General features: G+C 44.7%; 1 protein-coding gene across 5 annotated transcripts in view; it reads left to right on the top strand.

Moving 5' to 3' along the window:
- The window catches only part of sipa1l2 (signal induced proliferation associated 1 like 2), a 393,092-nt gene that overhangs the window by 336,867 nt on the left and 31,877 nt on the right, over positions 1–24,348 (top strand). For 4 of the 5 annotated variants that reach the window (XM_067984149.1, XM_067984146.1, XM_067984148.1 and 1 more), the window contains exons 17-18: positions 13,499–13,718; positions 16,461–16,592. In XM_067984149.1, coding sequence (XP_067840250.1) covers positions 13,499–13,718; positions 16,461–16,592 — 352 coding nt within the window. Of the gene's footprint in view, positions 1–13,498; positions 13,719–16,460; positions 16,593–17,417; positions 17,485–24,348 lie in introns of those variants that run through there. The other variant, XM_067984150.1, reaches the window with a different exon arrangement.

Genomic DNA, 24,348 nt, shown 5'->3' with positions numbered 1-24,348 from the left:
TGTATTGCTATAAATCTGCAGTTTATCTTTGCTGCTTTCTTAGCTGTTTAATGTTATTAATTCTATTCTTTATCTTGTAGCCTAAGCCACAATCTGGTGGTATTTGTTCTGTCCCTTTCTGAAGTCTAGGAGATCATAAGGCAACTCGTGATACATCCAGTAAACTGAGAACAGTAATGAGAGTTTCTGTTCAACCCCTTGGCATGTTACATTACCAGACATTGCATGAATGAAGTCTCTCTCCGTCTCATGGGGAGTGAGGATTCGCTTGTGGGAATGGTCTCTGGAACTGAGCACAAGGAAAGTATCCAAATAAGAAAGAAACACATAACATGAATGCTTTTATTTTTGATTTTAAGAAAAGGGCACATAAATGTTGTAGTAAACTGAGAACTTGCACCATGTAGGATAGTCTCTTGATTTGAAGTTGCCTCCTCACAGCCTCTTCCGGCCCCCCCATTTTCTCACCCCTCTGATCCATCCGGGCCACATACCAGGTGACCATGAATGTCTCTACTGGCCAGTCACAAGGAGAAATGTAAGAGTGGTATGGAGGACCTCCCACATCTGATTACTTGACCCCCCCCTTGTGAGGAGAAACCTTGTCTTTGTTCATGGTCTTCTTGAGATTCAGAATTTGACAATATGAGTTGAAATCTGGATCCCTTTGCTCCGTGGCAGAATATGTTGGTGCTTCAGTGCACAACACACTGCAGTGTTCTCTAGCTTAACCATTTTGTTCAGAAATGAAGCTTCCACCTCCACCGTGCACTAGGTAAGTCCCAGGTTGGATCTTTGGTCGGCGATGAGTTAGCTGATCCCCTTGGTTAGGGAAGGGAAAGTTGACCAGGATTCTCGATGCTGATCGCTATACAGCAGTCCACACAGTAAGAGTGAGTGTGAACATTGGGTGTGGACAGGATGAGGCAAGGCCGCTATGTTGTGCACCATGGTTCAGTGGGTAGCACTCTCGCCTCTGAGTCAGAAGGTCACCGGTTCAAGTCCCACTCTAGAGACTTGAGCTCATAATCCAGGCTGACACTCCCAGTGCAGTACTGAGGGAGCGCTGCACTGTTGGAGGTGCTGTCTTTCGGATGAGACGTTAAACTGAGGCCCTGTCTGCTCTCTCAGGTGGATGTAAAAGATCCCACAGCACTATTGGAAGAAGAGCAGGGGAGTTCTCCCGGTGTCCTGGCCACTATTTATCCCTCAATCAACATGACTTTTTTTTAAAAAAAAGATTATCTGGCCATTATCTCATCGCTGTTTGTGGGACCTTGCTGTGTGCAAATTGCCTGCTATGTTTCCTACAATACAACAGTGGCTACACTTCAAAAGTACTTCATTGGTTGTTAAGCATTCACTATCAAGGTTCACAAATAAAGAATTGTCATTTGGGTGTGGTGCCAGAGGCCAGTATCAAAGGAGTGAAGATTGGGGATGGGAGGAGGAATTTAAAAGAAGAAAAAATGTAGGGAGACACTTGACCACTGGTATTGGAGTGTTCAGTTTCACAGGTGTTGAGTAGCTTAAATCAAGAAATTGTCCCCCTCAGCTCCAAATGTAAATGATTGGAACAAATAAACCTTTGCATCTGATCTTAATCCTGCCATTAATATTGTCTCATTCCAGCAAAGCTTTAACTGTTAACTTCAAGAATATCACTACACACTCAGAGAAGCATTATAGTTGCATTGTTTCTGTACTTCATTTCTTATTTACTGGAACGAAGAAGGTAAAGGGGATCCAAGAGAAATTTTCAAAGTTATGAAAGATTTTGAGAGGGTACACAGTGAAAAATTGTTTTCATTGGTTAGTGAATTGGTAATAAGGGGATACCAACTATTATCAGTAGAACAACGAAGGGACAAGTCAGAGATCATTTCTTTACACAATTATTATGGAGTGTTTTACCATATGACTATTGAGGCTATAGAATTGGATAATTATTTTAAAAGGCAGATTAGAAAAGGATACGGGGAAAGAGCAGTAAATGGGATTAGAGTAGATAACTTATTGAATAACTAGTTGAATGGCCTCTGTCTGTGCTGTAATTTCTATTATCCTATAATATATTCAATCACAGCTATTTCCCTGTAACCTTGTTTCCAATTACTTAAACCCCAGGCTAGGAACACCACCTGGCAATTCTGATTTTGGGATTTGATCTTGGAATGCTGCTTGCTGTCACCAGCAAAAAGAAATTCCTGAAAAGGGAGTAGACCCAGCCCCATGACAAACCTATTGCTTTTAAGGACAAAACACATCATCAATTGATAATCCGCCTGAGTGGAGCTTGAGTGGTTTATGATTCCACCTCAGACCCTCGTGTCGTTTCGTGCCTTGCCACACTTGCAGCCTCCATTTTAGTTATATGAACAGTGTGTTCTGTAAGCACCATTCACGCTCCAGCTCAGCACATGCAGTTGATGAGATTATAAAATAGGAGAGCCAGACTTATAGGATTTCTCTCCTATCCCATTCTAATTGTAAACCAGTTTCCAATGGTAGCAGTTCCCCAACATAACCCAGGTCTTGTGCTGAATTTTCCAATTTATACCTTCTGGCAGATTTGCCAACTTCAGAAGAGATTGCGAAGAGATTACACGCGATTGCTCTGGTTACTAATATTATTTGAAATCTGTTATCTATGCAAAGTGGAAGTCTGCTTTGTGACCCTCCACAGTGTTAGGAATTTTTGTACGCAGAAGCAGTGGGGAAATTGCGTCACTGGGCTAAGCTCAGCTCTCAGTCCGCCCACAGGCGAAAATAGAGGTCCCAATAGCAAGCAGAGGTCATGGCAGCCATTCACCCTGGCTGCCAATAGTGCTTTGTGCAGATTCAAGAGATGGAGCTGCCTTGCGAGGTGGTGCTTCAAGTGGTCTCTACGCCACCGCCTTTACCTGGGCAGTGCTGTCCTCAAAGGCAGAGCTGCGGGATAAATAGACTATCGGAAACAAAACCTTTTGCATATGGGCGCGGATTGTGCCAAAACACTGGGATTGGTTTGATATCACGAGTGTAAATAGTCCCTATTAGTGGCTTCAGCAAAGACCATAGTAGGGAGTAAGTCTCGTCAAGTGATGGTTAAACCAATAGATGAGCAGTTGGTGGTGGAAGAATGCTGCAGTTCAGTGAGAGGGACCTGGCGCTTCACTGAAGTATAGCTCCCGCTGGCCAGTGACAAAATCGAGAGAAGTGCTGTTAGTCATAGGTTGGTGAGAGAACCTGATTGGCTCTTGTGGAGGAAGGCTTAGATCCTGTCAGGGGATAAGGGCATAAAATGAGAATATAAAAGGGCAGTATCTGAGCGTTTCATTTTCTTGAGTACAGAAAGGCTAAGTAAACATACAAAACTTAGTAAAGGTGGGGTGGCAACAGTTCAAAATCTTCCAGTTGAAGCACCACAGCCTACTCTGATACAGCTTTCTTTTCTGTTCCAAAATCCTTGGTGCTTTGTTACCTAAATAAGGCTGCACATCAAATGCTGTTAATCAATGTAGAAAGGCATGATATTAAAATGAAGTCATTTCATATTAAAATCAAGCAGGGCAATGGATGGCTTTTAATGAATACTGCCAGGGCTGCTGGACTCACATTTCCTGGGAGCCATCACCGTCATTAGCTTTTAAAAGCTTTATTTGATTTTTATCAAGATTTCACCAACTGTGTAATGTATAATTAGTTACTCAAAATCTGCTATTAGACATTACATTGAGCATTTCTCAGGATATGTAGTCAGCTTGTCGATGGGCACACATCAACCCCCGCCCCCCACCTCCAAATTTCAGATCTGTCAGTAGAGATTACCATGCTCTTCACGTATTGCAAAGGAGCTTGAAGGCTGACAGTTCCATTTAAATGACGTGGTGCATTGCATGCATGCTGCAAACAGCCAGCATAAGAAGCCGAGAAAGTACAAATTTGGTGGTCATTGGTAATCTATAAACTTCTGGATTGTGGCTAACCTATAAACCTCTGGATTGTTAATAACCTAGAATCGTAAAATGGTAACAGCAGGGAAGGAGGCCATTCAGCCTGTCGAATCCGTGCCAGCTCTCTGCAAGAGCAATCCAATTAGTCCCACTCCCCCACCCTTTCCGTGTAGCCCTGCAATTTTTTTCCCTTCAAGTAATTATCCAATTCCCTTTTGAAAACCACCATTGAATCTGCCTCCACCACCCCCTCAGGCAGTGCATTCCAGATCATAACCACTCACTGTGTTTAAAAAAAAAACATTTTTCCTCATGTCGGCTTTGGTTCTTTTGCCAATCACCTTAAATCTATGTCCTCTGGTTCTTGACCAATGGGAACAGTTTCTCTCTAACCACTCTGTCCAGACCTTTCATGATTTTGAACACCTCTATCAAATCTCCTCTCAGCCTTCTCTGCTCTAAGGAGATCAACCCCAACTTCTCCAGTTTATCCTTTTTTTTTTATTCGTTCATGGGATGTGGGCGTCGCTGGCAAGGCCAGCATTTATTGCCCATCCCTAATTGTCCTTGAGAAGGTGGTGGTGAGCCGCCTTCTTGAACCGCTGCAGTCCGTATGGTGATGGTTCTCCCACAGTGCTGTTAGGAAGGGAGTTCCAGGATTTTGACCCAGCGACGATGAAGGAACGGCGATATATTTCCAAGTCGGGATGGTGTGTGACTTGGAGGGGAACATGCAGGTGGTGTTATTCCCATGTACCTGCTGCTCTTGTCCTTCTAGGTGGTAGAGATCATGGGTTTGGGAGGTGCTGTCGAAGAAGCCTTGGCGAGTTGCTGCAGTGCATCCTGTGAATGGTACACACTGCAGCCACTGTGCGCCGGTGATGAAGGGAATGAATGTTTAGGGTGGTGGATGGGGTGCCACTCAAGCGGGCTGCTTTGTCCTGGACGGTGTCGAGCTTCTTGAGTGTTGTTGGAGCTGCACTCATCCAGGCAAATGGAGAGTATTCCATCACACTCCTGACTTGTGCCTTGTAGATGGTGGAAAGGCTTTGGGGAGTCAGGAGGTGAGTCACTCGCCGCAGAATACCCAGCCTCTGACCTGCTCTTGTAGCCACAGTATTTATGTGGCTGGTCCAGTTAAGTTTCTGGTCAATGGTGACCCCCAGGATGTTGATGGTGGGGGATTCGGCGATGGTAATGCCGTTGAATGTCAAGGGGAGGTGGTTAGACTCTCTCTTGTTGGAGATGGTCATTGCCTGGCACTTGTCTGGAGCGAATGTTACTTGCCACTTATCAGCCCAAGCCTGGATGTTGTCCAGGTCTTGCTGCATGCAGGCTTGGACTGCTTCATTATTTGAGGGGTTGCGAATGGAACTGAACACTGTGCAATCATCAGCGAACATCCCCATTTCTGACCTTATGATGGAGGGAAGGTCATTGATGAAGCAGCTGAAGATGGTTGGGCCTAGGACACTGCCCTGTGAACTCCTGCAGCAATGTCCTGGGGCCGAGATGATTGGCTCCAACAACCACTACCATCTTCCTTTGTGCTAGGTATGACTCCAGCCACTGGAGAGTTTTCCCCCTGATTCCCATTGACTTCAATTTTACTAGGGCTCCTTGGTGCCACACTCGGTCAAATGCTGCCTTGATGTCAAGGGCAGTCACTCTCACCTCACATCTGGAATTCAGCTCTTTTATCCATGTTTGGACCAAGGCTGTAATGAGGTCTGGAGCCGAGTGGTCCTGGCGGAACCCAAACTGAGCATCGGTGAGCAGGTTATTGTTAAGGGCCGCTTGATAGTACTGTCGACGACACCTTCCATCACTTTGGTGATGATCGAGAGTAGACTGATGGGGCGGTAATTGGCCGGATTGGATTTGTCCTGCTTTTTGTGGACAGGACATACCTGGGCAATTTTCCACATTGTCGGGTAGATGCCAGTATTGTAGCTGTACTGGAACAGCTTGGCTAGAGGCTCAGCTAGTTCTGGAGCACAAGCCTTCAGCACTACAGCCGGGATGTTGTTGGGGCCCATAGCCTTTGCTGTATCCAGTGCACTCAGCCGTTTCTTGATATGACGTGGAGTGAATCGAATTGGCTGAAGACTGACATCTGTGATGGTGGGGATATCGGGAGGAGGCCGAGATGGATCATCCACTCGGCACTTCTGGCTGAAGATGGTTGCAAACGCTTCAGCCTTGTCTTTTGCACTCACGTGCTGGGCTCCGCCATCATTGAGGATGGGGATGTTTGCAGAGCCTCCTCCTCCCGTTAGTTGTTTAATTGTCCACCACCATTCACGACTGGATGTGACAGGACTGCAGAGCTTTGATCTGATCCATTGGTTGTGGAATCGCTTAGCATGTTGCTTCCGCTGTTTAGCATGCATGTAGTCCTGAGTTGTAGCTTCACCAGGTTGGCATCTCATTTTTAGGTACGCCTGGTGCTGCTCCTGGCATGCTCTTCTACACTCCTCATTGAATCAGGGTTGATCCCCTGGCTTGTTGGTAATGGTAGAGTGAGGAATATGCTGGGCCATGAGGTTACAGATTGTGCTGGAATACAATTCTGCTGCTGCTGATGGCCCACAGCGCCTCATGGATGCCCAGTTTTGAGCTGCTAGATCTGTTCTTAATCTATCGCATTTAGCACGGTGGTAGTGCCACACAACGCGTTGGATGGTGTCCTCAGTGCAAAGACGGGACATCGTCTCCACGAGGACTGTGCGGTGGTCACTCCTACCAGTACTGTCATGGACAGATACATTTGCGACAGGTGGATTGGTGAGGTCGAGGTCAAGTAAGTTTTTCCCTCATGTTGGTTCGCTCATCACCTGCCACAGGCCCAGTCTGGCAGCTATGTCTTTCAGGACTCGGCCAGCTCGGTCAGTAGTGGTGCTACCGAGCCACTCTTGGTGATGGACATTGAAGTCCCCCACCCAAAGTACATTCTGTGCCCTTGCTACCCTCAGTGCTTCCTCCAAGTGGTGCTCAACATGGAAGAGGATTGATTCTTCAGCTGAGGGAGGGCGGTAGGTGGTAATCAGCAGGAGGTTTCCTTGCCCATGTTTGACCTGATGCCATGAGATTTCATGGGGTCCAGAGTCAATGTTGAGGACTCCCAGGGCCACTCCCTCCTGACTGTATATCACTGTACCACCACCTCTGTTGGGTCTGTCCTGCTGGTGGGACAGAACATGTCCAGGGATGGTGATGGAAGAGTCTGGGACGTTGGCTGTTGCTTGACTAGTCTGTGGGACGACTGGACTTGGTTTGCCTTTGTCATGTCCGGTGCCTAGTGGTCCGATGCCGGGTGGTCCGTCTGGTTTTATCCACGTAACTGAACTCCTTCATCCCTGGAACTATCCTAGTAAACCTCTTCGGTACCCTCTCTAAGGCCTTCGTATCTTTCCTAAAGTGCGGTGCCCAGAACTGGACACAATACTCCAGTTGTGGCCGAACCAGTGTTTTCTGAAGGTTCTTCATGATTTCCTTGCGTTTGTACTCGATGCCTTTGTTTATAGAGACCAGGATCCCGTATGCTTTTTTCACCACTTTCTCAACCTGGCTTGCCTCCTTCAACAATTTGTGCACATATACCCCCGTGTCTCTCTGTTCCTGAACCCCTTTTAGAATTGAGCCCTTCAGTTTACATTGCCTCTCTTCGTTCTTTCTACCAAAATGTATCACTTTGCACTTTTCTGCGTTAAATTTCATCTGCCACATGTCCGCCCATTCCACCAGCCTGCCTATGTCCTCTTGAAGTCTATCACTATCCTCCTTACTACCCTTCCAAGTTGTGTCATCTGCAAATTTTGAAATTGTGCCCCGTATATCCAAGTCCAAGTCATTATTAAATATCGAAAAAAGCAGTGGTCCTTGTACTAACCTCTGGGGAACACCACTGTACACCTCTCTCCAGTATGAAAAACAACCATTCACCACTACTCTGTTTCCTGTCACTTAGCCAATTTCATATCCATTCTGCCACTGCCCCTTTTATTTGATGACAAGCCTATTATGCGGGACTTTATCAAACACCTTTTGGAAGTCCATACACCACATCAACTGCATTGCCCTCGTCGACCCTCTCTGTTACCTCATCGAAAAACTCAATCAAGTTCGTTGAACAAAATTTGCTTTTAACAAATCCGTGCTGGCTTTCCTTAATTAATCCACACTTTTCCAAGTGATCGTTAATTTTGTTAGGGATTATCGTTTCTAAAAGTTTCCCCAAGGTTAAACTGACTGGCCTGTAGTTGCTGGGTTTATCCTCAGACCCTTTTTGAACAATGGGTAATTTATCTACTTTACGTACAGCTAGCCTTTCTAGTACCTCCTTTTTCAATTTTTAGTCCATCCAGTATCTCAACTACCTCCTCTTTTACTTTGGCAGCATCTTCTTCCTTGGTAAAGACACATGCAAAGTACTCATTTAGTACCTTAACCATGCCCTCTGCCTCCATGCGTGGATCTTCTTTTCCGTCCCTAATTGGTCCCACCCCTCCTCTTACTACCTGTTTACTGTTCATGTGCCTATCGAAGACTTTTGGATTCCCTTTTATGTTAGTCGCCAGTCTATTCTCATACTCTTTGCCCCTCTTATTTCCTTTTTCACTTCCCCTCTGAACTTTCTATATTCAGCTGATTCTCACTTGTATTATCAACCTGACATCTGTCATACGCCCATTTTTTTCTGCTTCATCTCACTCTATCTCTTTCGTCATCCAGGGAGTTCCGGCTTTAGTTGCCCTACCTTTCCCCCTAGTGGGAATGTACCTAGACTGTACCCGAACCATCTAATCTTTAAAGGCTGCCCACTGTTCAATTACAGTTTTGCCTGCCAATCTTTGATTCCAATTTACCCAGATCAGATCCTTTCTCATCCCACTGAAATTGGCCCTTCTGCAATTGAGTATTTTTACTCGAGTGCTCCTTGTCCTTTTCCATAACTAATCTAAACCTTATGATACTATGATCGCTGTTCCCTAAATGCTCCCCCACTGACACTTGACCCATCTCATTCCCCAGAACCAGATCCAGCAATGCCTCCTTCCTTGTTGGGCTGGAAACATACTGGTGAAGAAAGTTCTCCTGAACACACTTCAGAAATTCCTCCCCCTCTTTGCCCTTTACACTATTACTATCCCAGTCTATATTAGGATAGTGGAAGTCCCCCATTTTCACTATTCTATGGCTCTTGCACCTCTCTGTAATTTCCCTGCAATTATGTTCCTCTATCTCCTTCCCACTAGTTGGTGGCCTATAGAATACACCCAGTAGTGTAATGGCACTTCTATTGTTTCTTAACTCTAACCAAATAGATTCTGTCCTTGACCCCTCCAGGACATCCTCTCTCTCCAGCACTGTAATATTCTCCTTAATCAATACTGCCCAACCACCCCCCTTTCTTTCCTTCCCTGTCTTTCCTGAACACCTTGCATCCAGAAATATTTAGTACCCAATCCTGCCCTTTTTTGAGCCAGGTCTCCGTTATCGCCACAACATCATATTCCTTTGTAGCTATTTGCTCCTGCAGCTCACCAACCTTGTTTACCACGCTTCTCATGTTAATACACATGCACTGTAAACCTACCTTAGACCTTCTTGTATTCTCTCTTAGTCTGTTCCCATCTAATACTGTACTATTTCTTGCTCTAGTGCTATCTTTCTCTCCCAATCCTTTATGCACCTTGTTTTTCCTTTCCAATGCTTCATCCCGGTGCCCATCCCCCTGCCAAATTAATTTAAACCCTCCCCCGCAGCACTAGCGAACCTCCCCGTGAGGACTTTGGTCCCAGCTCCGTTGAGGTGCAACCCATCCGGCCTGTACAGGTCCCACCTCCGCTAGAACTGGTCCCAATGCATCAGGAATCTAAAGCCCTCCCTCCTGCACCATCTCTCCAGCCACCCATTCATCTGCTCTATCCTCCTATTTCTGTACTCATTGGTGCGTGGCACCGGGAGTAATCTGGAGATTACTACCCTTGAGGTCCTGCTTTTTAATTTCTTTCCTAGCTCCCTAAAATCTGCCTGCAGGACCTCATCCCTCTTTCTACCTATGCCGTTGGTGCCAATATGGATCACGACCTCTGGCTGTTCACCCTCCCCGTCCAGAATGTTCTGCAGCCGCTCAATGACATCCTTGACCCTGGCATCAGGGAGGCAACATACCATCCTGGAATCACATCTGCGGCCGCAGAAGTGCCAGTCTGTTCCCCTAACTATTGAATCCCCTATCACTATTGCTCTCCTTACATTTCTCCTCCCCCCCTGTAAAGCTGAGCCACCCAATGTGCTGTGGACTTGGCTCTGGCTGTACTCCCCAGAGTAACCCTCTCCTTCACCAGTACTGAATACCGGTTAGAGAGTGAAATGCACTCAGGGCACTCCTGCACTACCTGCCTGGTCCTCCTTGTCTGTCTGGCGGTCACCCAGTCTGTCTCTGCCTCCACTCTCTTAAGCTGTGGGGTGATCACCTCCTGAAACGTGCTATCCACGAAACTCTCAGCCTCGCGGATGCACTGCAGTGACACCAGCTGCTGCTCCAAAATCTGGAGCTTGAGTTTCTTCAGCTGACGACACTTCCTGCACTTGTGGTTGTCCAGGACACAAGATGCGTCATGGAATTCCCACATGGCACAGGATGTGCATTCAATGGGACTGAGGTACCCTGCCATGCCTCGATTTATTAGATTATTAACTAAAATTAACAGAAATAAACTAAAGACTTCAAAAAAAAACCACACCAGCTACTCACCAAACAGCTCCTTCCCTTGTGCTGATGTCACTTTGGGGTTTTTTTCTCCCTGACGCGCTCTCCCGCTCTCCTCCTCTCCGGCCGTCGCTGCTGCTCTTGGACCTCCAACTCCTGCCTCTTTTATAGGAGAGAGAGGGAAACTAGGGAATTATAGACCAGTTAGCCTATCATCTGTTATGGGGAAAATTCCGGAGTCTATAATTAAGGATAGGGTGACTGAACACCTCGAAAATTTTCAGTTAATCAGAGAGAGCCAGCATGGATTTGTGAAAGGTAGGTCGTGCCTGACAAACCTGATTGAATTTTTTGAAGAGGTGACTAAAGTAGCGGTAAGGGAATGTCAATGGATGTTATTTATATGGACTTCCAGGTACTTTCTAAATGGTAAAAAGTTAAAAACAGTGGATGTCCAAAGGAACTTAGGGGTTCAGGTACATAGATCATTTGATAAAGTCCCACATAAGAGACTGTTAGCTAAGATAGAAGCCCATGGAATCGAGGGTAAAGTACGGACTTGGTTAGGAAGTTGGCTGAGCGAAAGGCGACAGAGAGTAGGGATAATGGGTAGGTACTCACATTGGCAGGATGTGACTAGTGGAGTCCCGCAGGGATCTGTCTTAGGGCCTCAATTATTCACAATATTTATTAACGACTTAGATGAAGGCATAGAAAGTCTCATATCTAAGTTTGCCGATGACACAAAGGTTGGTGGCATTGTAAGCAGTGGAGATGAAAACATAAAATTACAAAGCGATATTGATAGATTAGGTGAATGGGCAAAACTGTGGCAAATGGAATTTAATGTAGGCAAATGTGAGGTCATCCACTTTGGATCAAAAAAGGATAGAACAGGGTACTTTCTAAATGGTAAAAAGTTAAAAACAGTGGATGTCCAAAGGGACTTAGGGGTTCAGGTACATAGATCATTGAAGTGTCATGAACAGGTGCAGAAAATAATCAATAACGCTAATGGAATGCTGGCCTTTATATCTAGAGTACAAGGGGGCAGAAGTTATGCTGCAACTATACAAAACCCTGGTTAGACTGCACCTGGAGTACTGTGAGCAGTTCTGGGCACCGCACCTTCGGAAGGACATATTGGCCTTGGAGGGAATGCAGCGTAGGTTTACTAGAATGATACCCAGACTTCAAGGATTAAGTTACGAGGAGAGATTACACAAATTAGGGTTGTAGTCTCTGGAGTTTCGAAGGTTATGGGGTGATCTGATCGAAGTTTATAAGATATTAAGGGGAACAGATAGGGTGGATAGAGAGAAACAATTTCCACTGGTTGGGGATTTTAGGAGTAGGGGGCAGAGTCTAAAAATTGGAGCCAGACCTTTCAGGAGTGAAATTAGAAAACATTTCTACACACAAAGGGTGGTAGAACTTTGGAACTCTCTTCCGCAAACGGCAATTGATACTAGCTCAATTGCTAAATTTAAATCTGAGATAGATAGCTTTCTGGCAACCAAAGGTATTAAGGGATATGGGCCAAAGGCAGGTATATGGAGTTAGATCACAGATCAGCCATGATCTTATCAAATGGCAGAGCAGGCACGAGGGGCTGAATGGCCTACTGCTGTTCCTATAGGCTACTCTCCTCCTCTGTTGCTGCTGCTGCCGCTGCCTATAAACCTCTGGATTGTTACTAACCTATAAAGTCTGGATTTTTACTAACCTGGAAACCTCTGGATGGTTTGGGAGAGGTAACCCTGTAAATGTTAACTACAGCAGGTAGGTGAATGACCTAGTAAGCAAATCAATATAATCAGCTTTGCTTTCAATCCAATATCATAAATGGTCCCCGATGCCTGGTCGATAACTGCGCCATCCAGAAAGGACCAGGTTCAATCCCTGGCATATCCCAAGCTCATTCATAGAATTACATAGAAATTACAACACAGAAGCAGTCCGTGTCAGTGTTTATCCTGCACATGAGCAGTATCCTAATCTCATGTGCCTGCGTTTTTCCCAGATCCCTTTATTCCCCTTTCCTTCAAACACATTTCCAACCTATTCTTAAATGTTGACATGGTCTCTGCTTCAATCATAAACTCTGGTAATACATTCCACAACCTCACAATTCTATAATCAGTCTCTGTGCCCCTGGGGTAGGGAGGGCGGGAAATGCTGGAATGTGTGCATACGTGGACATCCAGTGAGGACTTGGTAAGATGCCCCACACTGTTGCTATCCTGCCGATATCCCCTCAGCATTGCACTGAGGTGTCAATCTGGGTTACATACTCAAGGCTCGGGAGTGGGGCTTGAACCCACAGCCTCCTGACTCAGGCGAGAGTGAGCCACGCTGGCATTTAACTTAGACAAACCACACCCCCCAACATGAGTCTGTGCTTTCAGGGAAGGATGGTAATGCAGAATCGAACATTAGAGATGCTGTAAGCCCCTTGTGGGAGAGGAGACTTTTTTTTATGCAGCGAGTTGTTATGATCTGGAATGTGCTGCCTGAAAGGGTGGTGGAAGCAGATTCAATAGTAATTTTCAAAAGGGAATTAGATATATACTTGAAAAGAAAAATTTTGGCTAGCTCTTTCAAAGAGCCAGCACAGGAATGATGGGCCGAATGGCCTCCTTCCATGCTGTATCATTCTATGAATAAATCATTAAGCTCCATAGCAGTTGTAAAGTAGCTATTTTCTTTTTAATGTAATTGAAATTAAACAGCACTCCTTTACACTCCAAATACAGCGTTTGGATGACATTGTATTGCAATATTCGATTCAAGAATGTATCTTGTGTTTAATGCTGCTTGTCTTCCCTTTTCCCATGGTGTGAAGATTTCTGTTTCTGGGAACCTGTCACCAAGGAAGTCTCTGTATCGCACGCTCTCTGACGAAAGCATATGCAGCAACCGGCGAGGCTCTTCGTACAACAGCTCCCGAAGTTCAATGCTTGAACAAGCACTGCCGAATGACATCCTATTCAGCACCACCCCACCGTACCACTGCACCCTACCCCCACGTGCCTCGCTCAGCCCCAGCGCCTCGGGCCTACGAAGTGAGTAAACACCAGCAACATTTCGCCCTTTGCTAGTCACAGAATGTGAGATGCAAAATAATGTTTCCCCCTTCTGTGAAATAGCTGGTTGGGCATTTTCCAATACTAGTTTGAAGCTGTAACTAATCTAAATTTGCTGCAACTATTGAAGGGAATCCCATGCGATTGGGGATCTTCATGTAGAGCAAATGCCGAGAGTGTTTGTGAATGGTAAGAAAAGTGCATTTTGTTGTAAACTTTGTGAGATTTTCAGATGATTTCTGATGAGATAACCTCATCTTGGAGCAAAGTTCTCTCAGCACCAGTATTTCCAAGCTGGGGTAGTCACTGCTTAAGTGTTTGATAAGTATTTTCAGCTCCACACAGAGTGGGTCTGCAATCTGTAGAAATCGCAAGAGGAGAATGTCTTTCTGGTTTTTGAATGTTTGTTACCTACAAGTTTTCTCTGGTAATCTCCTTAATGTTAGTGTTATGTATTCCTATGTCTACATTTATAATGGGAACTGCCTATGTAAACTTGACACGCTGTAATTACGCCCTACTCCCAGTGGAAGCACTGCAGCACTACCACTGACTGGAGGGTGTTAACAAAAAAAAGAACAAATGTATGCCTTTAAAATGGGGGTCAAATTACATCCGTGCACCCTGGTCCATTTATCGCTGCTCTCTGTCCCCGCTCCACCTGAAGACTGCAATTGGTCTTGACTCGCCGTGTATAATGCTACAAGAGATGGACCAGTAGTAATTCATTTTATTGCTGCTTCATTTGTCTTATTTCACTTTTAAGACTAGTTCTGTGATGTGGAGTAAGTAGGCTAAAGTCAGGATGCATTCTTTAGTCTTTAGTCTTTAGCCTTTATCACTCCCATTCAAGCACATTTTCTTAAACTTCCAGTCCGCTGATTAAAATGCTGATAGAATGACCAAGAAAGCTTGTTATTTAAGATGTTCTTTTAAATATCTCATTTAATGCCAAAGGATAGCATTTAGACTTGTGCGAGCCAGTAGTAGCATTCAAATATCAAAAAACGAGTCCCGTGCTTACATATAAGATAAGACGCAGTCTGCAATCTGTTACATGGTCATAAAGTGCCTCTGGGTTGAGATGACATTGTAAACCACAAAAGCTCAAGCTCTTTATTAGCTTTGTCTCAATGCCAAGGTGTCTTACTAGCTCGGATCACGATGCAGACTCTGCTTATTCCTGCACAATAGATAGACCTGTTACAAATTTCAAGTCTGCACTAGATATTCCTACAGGTTCAGCATCAGGGGGCACAGTAATGTATGGTAGTGTTACTAGACTAGTAATCCAGAGGCCTGGACTAATAATCCAGAGAACGTGAGTTCAAATCCCACCACGGCAGTTTGAGAATTTGAACTAAAAGTCTGGAAATAAAAAGCTGGTTTCAGTAAAAGTGACCATGATGCTGTCACATTGTCAATAAAAACCCAATTGGTTCCTAATGTTCTTCACAGAAGGATACCAGCCGTCCGTTCTGACCTATACGTGACTCAGCCCCATACCAACGTGGTCGACTCTTAACTACCCCCTGAAGAGGCCTAGCAAGCCAATCAATTGTATCAAAAACCGCTACAAAGAATAACACCTTCACCACATGGACTGCAGCGGTTTAAGAAGGTAGCTGACCACCACCTTCTCAAGTGCAACTAGGGATGGGCAATAAATGCCAGCGACACCCACATCCTGAGAATGAATGTCTCTCCTATAAGTGGATCACATGTCCCTTACGATCTGGATTTAACTTTACTGTCCAATATCTAATATGATAGCGTGAATACAAGGGTTATAACAGTGAAAACCCCTTGTTATGTGAACTGGACACAATAATCTCACATGGTTCCCCCCCCCCCATTGCACTTCTACCTTCTAAAAGGCAAGCTGATGGATACTCTATTGCGACGAGGCCAATTATAAAATAGCAAGCTGTATATAATCTGTAAACGAATAGTAATGATTACAATGAATTTCAACTTGTTTTGTAATATTCCTTGTAATATTCCATATTAGTGGGGTAAATACCCTGTTCTGACAAGTAATTTCTCTGAAACAGACAATTCTCACTCCGTGCCTGACTTCCTTACCAATTCTCACCAGCCTGTGTCTGCAGACCATGTATTTCTTTCTTTCTTAGTTAGACAAGACGGAAAAGGCTTGAGCTCAAAACCCGACCCATTATTGTGTCCAAGGATTGGCCAATCTAAACTGCAAATCAATCCAGCTACCATCCCCCGGCAGTACCCCCCCTTCCCCTCTCCCTCTCCCCTTCCCTTCTCCCTCCCCCCCTCCCCTTCGAGATGTGGGTGCCGCTGGCAAAGATGAGCCTTCTAACTGAGTGGCTTGCTAGGCCACTTCAGTGGGGCGTAAAGAGTCGACCATGTTGAACAGTAGAGTGTGGTCCGTGTCATGTGAAGAACACTGAGACCGGATAGATTTTTACTGACAAAACAATACCAACGAATTATAAATAAGCAATGACATTCCCTGCAGTGTGCTGTAAAACAAATAGCGATTCGCCCATTGTTCAGAAAAAGTGGTGCAGAGAACTGCTTCTGTTCCAGAGGCATGATTCATTGGAGGGACTCTGCTATCTGTCACTGGTGACCAGGGCACATGTACCTACAAAAAAAACAGTGGTGATAAAATCTTGAGAATTTAAGAATACAAATTGTATGCATATTATAACACAATAATGCACCTTTCCCCCTTTATCCTCACAGCTGAATTCTGGTTCTCTGATGGATCTTTAGTGGATAAGTCAAGGTTCACTGATCCTGGCTTGATGCCTCTTCCAGATACCGCTTCTGGCTTAGACTGGTCAAACCTTGTAGATGCTGCACGTGCGTTTGAAGGTAAAGAGAAAAGCCACCTGTGCACCTTTCTGTGGAGATGGTTGGGCCTCTTATTCCGTCTGTGGACATTCACGACTTGATAGCCTAACTAGATTTGTCATTTTGCAAATCACAGTATATACAACATGGTTGTGTCTGGGCGAATGAAATTCAAATGGAAAGCATGCAAGATCCAGATTCAAAGTTACCATTTGGGTTATGTGTAAATTGATCCATATTTGCAAGAATACAGACACAAATCTGACTTGTACAGCAGGTTTTTACAGTACGTTATCACAGCTTTTAAATGAGAGGATTGCGTTGGAACTTGAGAAGAAGCCACTGTAGCAAATGGGTTTCAAATGCAAAATAATTGAAAGCATGCTGTAGCATAGAAGCCTGCAGTTCTCTAGTATTCAAGTCTCAACTAGAGGTCCTCAGTTTGAATTCCAATTTCATGACATTTGTCTTTGGGGACAGTTTGTTGAGCCAGCTAGAGAATGGCATCCCTTCTGGCATCGCTCAATAGGGTCGCCAACTCTGGTTGGATGAATTCCTGGAGGTTTCATCACATGATCTCCAGCTGCCCCACCCGGGAACAGCTTTTTTCCCATCTCCAAAATTTTTATAACTAATAAACAAAACTGTTTTAAGAAAGCGAAATAGACAGACTTTTTTTTTAACACCCCTATGATTTTTCCTCCCGGGTTTGCTCGCAGAATTCTTTAATTTCTGGAAACTCCAGGACAATCCTGGAGGGTTGGCAACCCTATCTCTCAGATGTACCTCCTGTTAGATCAGAGAGGAGATGGAACTGTCCGGTGATTATACCCTGTGCTCCCTTAGCTATAGGACAATACAGATGAAGAGAGAACATGGCATTCACAAAGGAAGGGACTGAAGAAGATATTACGTAGGTTAAGTGAATGACTCGGGAAGCAAAATTAATCAAAAACTGTGTGCTGACCCAATGCTTTTCTAGTTGCTAATGTAAAATCTAAGTTTTTAATGACACGAAACAAGGTAAAGAATATTTTCAAGGTTATGTCAGTGTGAGAACTACGTGTGCAGCACTGGATATATTCAGAATGTCGAGACAGATTACCTAATGCTTGACTGCATCCAGTTTAAGGTTTTTCTTTCACTTGTCCCGGATGAGTAATATACTGCAGCGTGTTTCATAGCACACGATTCAAAATAGCATCAGTGGGCAGCTTTTCCAGTGACTCACTCGTGTGGCTTTCTTTCCACTTTGGATTTCCATGTTAAAAATAATCAAAAAACCAAATTGGCCCTGTCAAAAAGCCTTGAGGTCTAAGGGTCAGTTGTCAGTTCAGCGTTATAATGGATGACTTTAAAAATATGTTTTCGTCGGGTATATCTAACTGAGACAGGCAAGTAAATAAGATACAGATATTGGTTATGGGATATGAGATAGGTTGCAGGTATGTAGCTTGTTAAATTGGTTGAAGATTGGCATCTGTGATGGTGGGGCTATTCACTGATGATTGCACAGTGTTCAGCTCCATTCGCAATTCCTCAGCTAATAAAGCAGTCCATGCCCACATGCAGCAAAACCCGGATCAAATCCGGGCTTGGGCTGATAAGTGGTAAGTAATATTCACACCACACAAGTGGCCGAATGCTGCTTTGATGTCGAGGGCAGTCATTCTCACCTCACCCCTGAAATTCAGCTCTTGTGTCCATATTTGAACCAAGGCTGTAATAAAATCTGGAGCCAAATGGTTCTGGCGGAACCCAACTGAGCATTGGTGAGAGTGCCACTTGATAGTGCTGTTGACAACTCCTATCTCTTTGCTGATGATCAAGAGTAGGCTTTTTGTGGACAGGTTTACCTGGGCAATTTTTCACTTTGTTGGGAGATGCCAGTGTGACTGCTGTACAGGAACAGTCTAGCTAGGGGCAGGGTTAGTTCTGGAGCACAGGTCTTAATCACTACAGCCAGGATGTTGTTGGGGCCTGTAGCCTTTGCTGTATCCAGTGCACTCAGACGTATCTTGATATCACGTGGAGTGAATCGAATTGGTTGAAGACTGGCTTCTGTGATGGTGGGAATCTCGGGAGGAGGCTGAGATGAATCATCCACTTGGCACTTCTTCTGAAGATGGTTGTGAAAGCTTCAGCCTTGTCTTTTGCTCTCACGCGTTGGGCTCCGCCATCACTGAGGATGGGGATGTTCATGGAGCCTCCTCCTCCTGTTAGTTGTTTAATTGTCCATCACCATTCGGGACTGGATGTGGCAGGACTGCAGTGCTTTGAACTGATCCGTTGGTTATGGGATCACTTAGCTCTGTCTATAGCATGTTGCTTCCGCTGTTTAGCATCGCATGTAGTCCTGTGTTGTAGATTCACTGGGTTGGCACCTCATTTTCTGGTATACCTGTTCCTGCTTCTGGCATGCTCTTCTTCACTCCTCATTGAACCAGGGCTTGATGGTGATCGAGGAGTGCGGGATATGCCAGCCAGGCCACGAGGTCACAGGTTGTGGTGGAATACAATTCTGCTGCTCATGGATTCCCTGTTTTGAGCTGTTAGATCTGTTCTTAATCTATCACTCTTAGCATGGCAACATGATGGAGGGTGTCCTTGGTGTAATAAGACTTGGTCTCCACAAAGACTGTGGCAGTGGTCACTCCTACCAATGCTGTATGAACAGACGCACCAGCGACAGGTGAGGATGAAGGCAAGTAGGTTATTCCCTCATGTTGGTTCTCTCACCTCCTACCACAAGCCCAGTCTGCCAGCCATGTCCTTCAGGACTCAGCCTGCTCGGTCAGTGGTGGTGCTACCAAGCCACCTGGGGTATGTTCTGTGCCCTTGCTACCCTTAGTGCTTCCTCCAAGTGGTGTTCAACACGGAGGAGTACTAATATGTCAGCTGAGGGAGGGCGGTAGGTGGTAATCAGCAGGAGGTTTCAATGCCCATGTTTGACGTGAAGCCATGAAACTTCTTGCAGTCCAGAGTCAATGTTAAAGACCCCCAGGGCTTCTTCCCAGTACTGTATACCACTGTGCCCCCACCTCTGGTGGGTCTGTCATGTCTGTGAGGTTGAGGTACAGATCAGCCATGATCTAATAGAATGGTGGAACAGGCTTGAGGGGCTGAATGGCCTACTCCTGTCACATAGGTCAGCTGGTTGATGTTCCTGCGATTGCTGTGGATGACATTTGGGAAACACCCTTTAGTGTCCCAGTTTAAGAAAGGTATCTGGAAAGTGTTGCATTCTCAGATACAATCCTGAGCAATTGCAGTTGAGCTGCATAAATTTGCAAGTGCTTGTGATTCTTTTCTTTCACTCAAAGCAATTACGTTATAAGAACATAAGAAATAGGAGAAGGAGTAGGCCACATGGCCCCTCGAGCCTACTCCGTCATTCAATTAGATCATGGCTAATCTTCGACCTCGACTCCACTTTCCTGCCCAATCCCCATATCCCTTGATTCCCCTAGAGCCCAAAAATCTATCGATCTCAGTCTTGAATATATTCAATGACTCAGCATCCAGAGCCATCTGGGGTGGAGAACTCCAAAGATTCACAACCCTGAGTGAAGAAATTCCTCCTCATCTCAGTCTTAACTGTCTGACCCCTTATCCTGAGATGCCCCCTAGTTCTAGACTCTCCAGCCATGGGAAACAACCTCTCAGCATCTACCCAGTCAAGCCCTGTCATAATCTTTTATGTTTCAATTAGATCACCTCTCATTCTTCTAAACTCCAGAGAGTATAGGCCCATTATACTCAACCTCATCTCATAGGACAACCCTCTCATCCCAGGAATTCTAGTGAACCTTCGTTGCACCGCCTCTAAGGCAAGTATATCCTTCCTTAGATAAGGAGACCAAAACTGTACACAGTATTCCAGGCGAGGTCTCATCAAGGCCCAGTACAACTGTAGTAAGACTTCCTTACTTTTGTACTCCAACCCCCTTGCAATAAAGGCCATCTTCCATTTGCTTTCCTAATTGCTTGTTGTACCTGCATGCTAACTTTTTGTGTTTCTTGTACAAGAGCACCCAAGTCTCCAACATTTAATAGTTTCTCACTATTTAAAAAATATTCTGCTTTTCTATTCCTACCAAAGTGAATAACCTCACATTCCCCCCAAATTTTACTCCATCTGCCACCTTCTTGCCCACTCACTTAACTTGTCTATATCCCTCTGCAGACTCTTTGTGTCCTCCTCACAGCTTTCTTTCCCACCTAGCTTTGAATCGTCAGCAAACTTGGCTACATTACATTCGGTCTGTTCATCTAAGTCATTAATGTAGATTGTAAATAGCTGAGGTCCAAGCACCGATCCTTGCGGCACCCCACTAGTTACAGCCTGCCAGCCTGAAAATGACCCGTTTATCCCTACTCTGTTTTCTGTCCGTTAACCAATCCTCTATCCATGCTAATATATTACCCCCAACCCCATGAGCCCTTATCTTGTGTAACAACCTTGTATGTGGCACCTTATCGAATGCCTTTGGAAAATCCAAATATACTACATCCACTGGTTCCCTTTTTTCTACCCTGCTAGTTACATCCTCAAAAAACTCTAATACATTTGTCAAACACAATTTCCCTTTCATAAAACCATGTTGACTCTGCCTAGTCTTGATTTTCTAAGTGCCCTGTTACCACTTCCTTAATAATGGATTCCAGCATTTTCCCGACGACTGATGTTAGGCTAACCGGCCTGCAGTTCCCTGTTTTCTTTCTCCCTCCTTTCTTGAATAGCAAGGTCACATTTGCTACCTTCCAATCTGCTGGGACCGTTCTAGAATCTAGGGAATTTTGGAAGATCACAACCAATGCATCCACTAATTCTGCAGCCACCTCTTTTAGAACCCTAGGATGTAGGCCATCAGGTCCAGGGGATTTATTGGCTTTTAGTCCTATTAGTTTCTCAAGTACTTTTAATTAATTACTTTAAGTTCCTCACTCTCATTAGCCTTGGTTCCCCACTATTTCTGGTATTTTTTAGTGTCTTCTACTATGAAGGCAGATACAAAATATTTGTTTAATGCATCTGCCATTTCCTGATTTCCCCATTATAATTTCTCCTGTCTCAGCCTCTAAGGGACCAATGTTTACTTTTTCTACTCCCTTCTTACATACTTGTAGAAGCTCTTGCAATCCATTTTTATATTTCTTGCTAGTTTACTTTCATATTCTATTTTCTCTTTTTATCAATTTTTTGGTCATCCTTTGCTGGTTTCTAAAACTCTCCCAATCTTCAGGCTTACTACTCCTCTTGGCAACATTATAGGCCTCTTCTTTTAATCTAATACTATCCTTAACTTCTTTAGTTAGCCACGGGTGGATCATTTTTCCCGTGGAGTTTTTATTTCTCAATGGAATGTATATTTGCTGAGAATATTGAAATTGCTACTCTCTGTGCCAGGGCCTGGGTTTTAAAGCTGCTATCTTTGGGGACCCACTGTGACAAGTTTCAGGGCTGCCTTAGGTTGTCTCTCGGGTACAGCAGTGCTGGTCACACCCATGCGCAGTCTGAGTGTCTGACTGTACAATAGCCTAACCCAGGGATGTAACACTGCAATGCCTTTGTGATGTGAACTGGATATTCGCGCCGTTTGCACATGTGCTTCTTCAATCTCTCCAGAATTCCCAAAACAAGTCCCCCACCTTGTCTTTACAGTCATGTGGAGCAGTTCTCAGCGTTTAGAAAGAAAGAACTTTATTTATTTTCATTCATTCAGGAGGCATGGCTGAGGTACTAAATGAATACTTCGCATCCGTCTTCATTAGAGAAGAGGCTGCTGCCATTGTAGCAGTAAAGGAGGGGAGGTGGTAGTGATATTGGATAGGCTACAAATATATAAAGAGGAGGTACTTAAAAGATTGGCAGTAATCGAAGTAGAAAAGTCACCCAGTCTAGGTTACTGAGGGAAGTAAGGATGGAAATTTTGGAGGCTCTGGCCACAATCTTCCAATCCTCCTTAGATATGAGGATGGTGCCAGAGGATTGCAAATGTTACACGCCTGTTCAAAAAAGGGGTGAAGGATTAAACCCAGCAATTACAGGCCAGTCAGTGGTGGGGAAACGTTTAGAGACAATAATCCGGAACAAAATTAATTGGCACTTGGAAAAGTATGGGCTAATAAATGAAAGTCAGCACGGATTTGTTAAAGGAAAATTGTGTATGACTAACCTGATTGAGTTCTTTGATGAAGTAATGGAGAGGCTTGATGAGGATGGTGCGGTTGATGTGTATATGGACTTTCAAAAGGCATTTGATAAAATACCACATAATAGACTTGTTAACAAAATTAAAGCCATGGGATTAAAGGGACAGTGGTAGCGTGGATACAAAATTGGCTAGGGGACAGAAAGCAGAGAGTAGTGGTGAACGATTGTTCTTCAGACTAGAGGGAAGTATACAGTGGTGTTCCCCAGGGGTCAGTATTAAGACCACTGCTCTTCTTGATATATATTAATGACCTGGACTTGGGTATAGAGGGTATAATTTCGGAGTTTGCAGATGACATGAAACTCGGAAATGTAGAGGATAAGAGCAGACTTCAGGAGGACATAGACTGGTGAAATGGGCAGACACAAGGCAGGTGAAATTTAATGCAGAGAAATGTGAAGTGATGCATTTTGGTAGGAAGAGTGAGGAGAGGCAATATAATCTAAGTGGTACAATTTTAAAGGGGATGCAGGAATAGAGAGACCTGGGGGTGCACATACACAAATCTTTGAAGGTAGTAGGACAAGTTGAGAAGGCAGTTTGAAAAAAAAAGCATATTTGATCCTGGGCTTTATTAATAGAGGCATAGAGTAAACAAGCAAGAAAGTTATGCTAAACCTTTATAAAACACTGGTTAGGCCTCAGCTGGAGTATTGCGTCCAGTTCTGGGCATCGCACTTTAGGAAGGATGTCAAGGCCTTGGAGAGGGTGCAGAAGAGATTTTTTTTTTATTCGTTCATGGGATGTGGGCATCGCAGGCAAGGCCGGCATTTATTGCCCATCCCTAATTTGCCCTTGAGAAGGTGGTGGTGAGTTGCCTTCTTGAACCGCTGCAGTCCGTGTGGTGAAGGTTCTCCCACAGTGCTGTTAGGAAGGGAGTTCCAGGATTTTGACCCAGCGACGATGAAGGAACGGCGATATATTTCCAAGTTGGGATGGTGTGTGACTTGGAGGGGAACGTGCAGTTGGTGTTGTTCCCATGTGCCTGCTGCTCTTGTCCTTCTAGGTGGTAGAGGTCGCGGGTTTGGGAGGTGCTGTCGAAGAAGCAGGGATGAGGGACTTCAGTTATGTGACGAGACTAGGGAAGCTGGGTCTGTTCTCAGAACAGAGAAGGTTAAGGGGAGATTTGATAGAGGTGTTCAAAATCATGAACAGTTTTGACAGAGTAAATAAGTGGAAACTGTTTCCCATGGCAGAAGATTCAGTAACCAGAGGACACAGATTTAAGGTGATCGGCAAAAGAGCCAGAGGCAACATGAGGTAACATTTTTTTTATGCAGCGAGTTGTAAAGATCTGCAATGCACTGCCTGAAAGGGTGGTGGAAGCAGATTCAAAAGTAACTTTCTAAAGGGAATTGGATAAATACTTGAAAGGAAAAAATTTACAGGGCTTTGGGGAAAGAGCAGCTGAATGGGACTCATTGGATAGCTCTTTCAAAGAGCCAGCACAGGCACAATGGGCCAAATGGCCGCCTCCCTACCTATGGCTGTACCTACTATGATACAGGGCCTTTCATGCCCTCAGAATGTCCTCAATCACATCACAGCCAATGAATTGC

Source organism: Heptranchias perlo, chromosome 5 (assembly GCF_035084215.1).
Source record: "Heptranchias perlo isolate sHepPer1 chromosome 5, sHepPer1.hap1, whole genome shotgun sequence".
Lineage (NCBI taxonomy): Eukaryota > Metazoa > Chordata > Chondrichthyes > Hexanchiformes > Hexanchidae > Heptranchias > Heptranchias perlo.
This window is presented reverse-complemented; position numbering and strand designations above follow the sequence as displayed.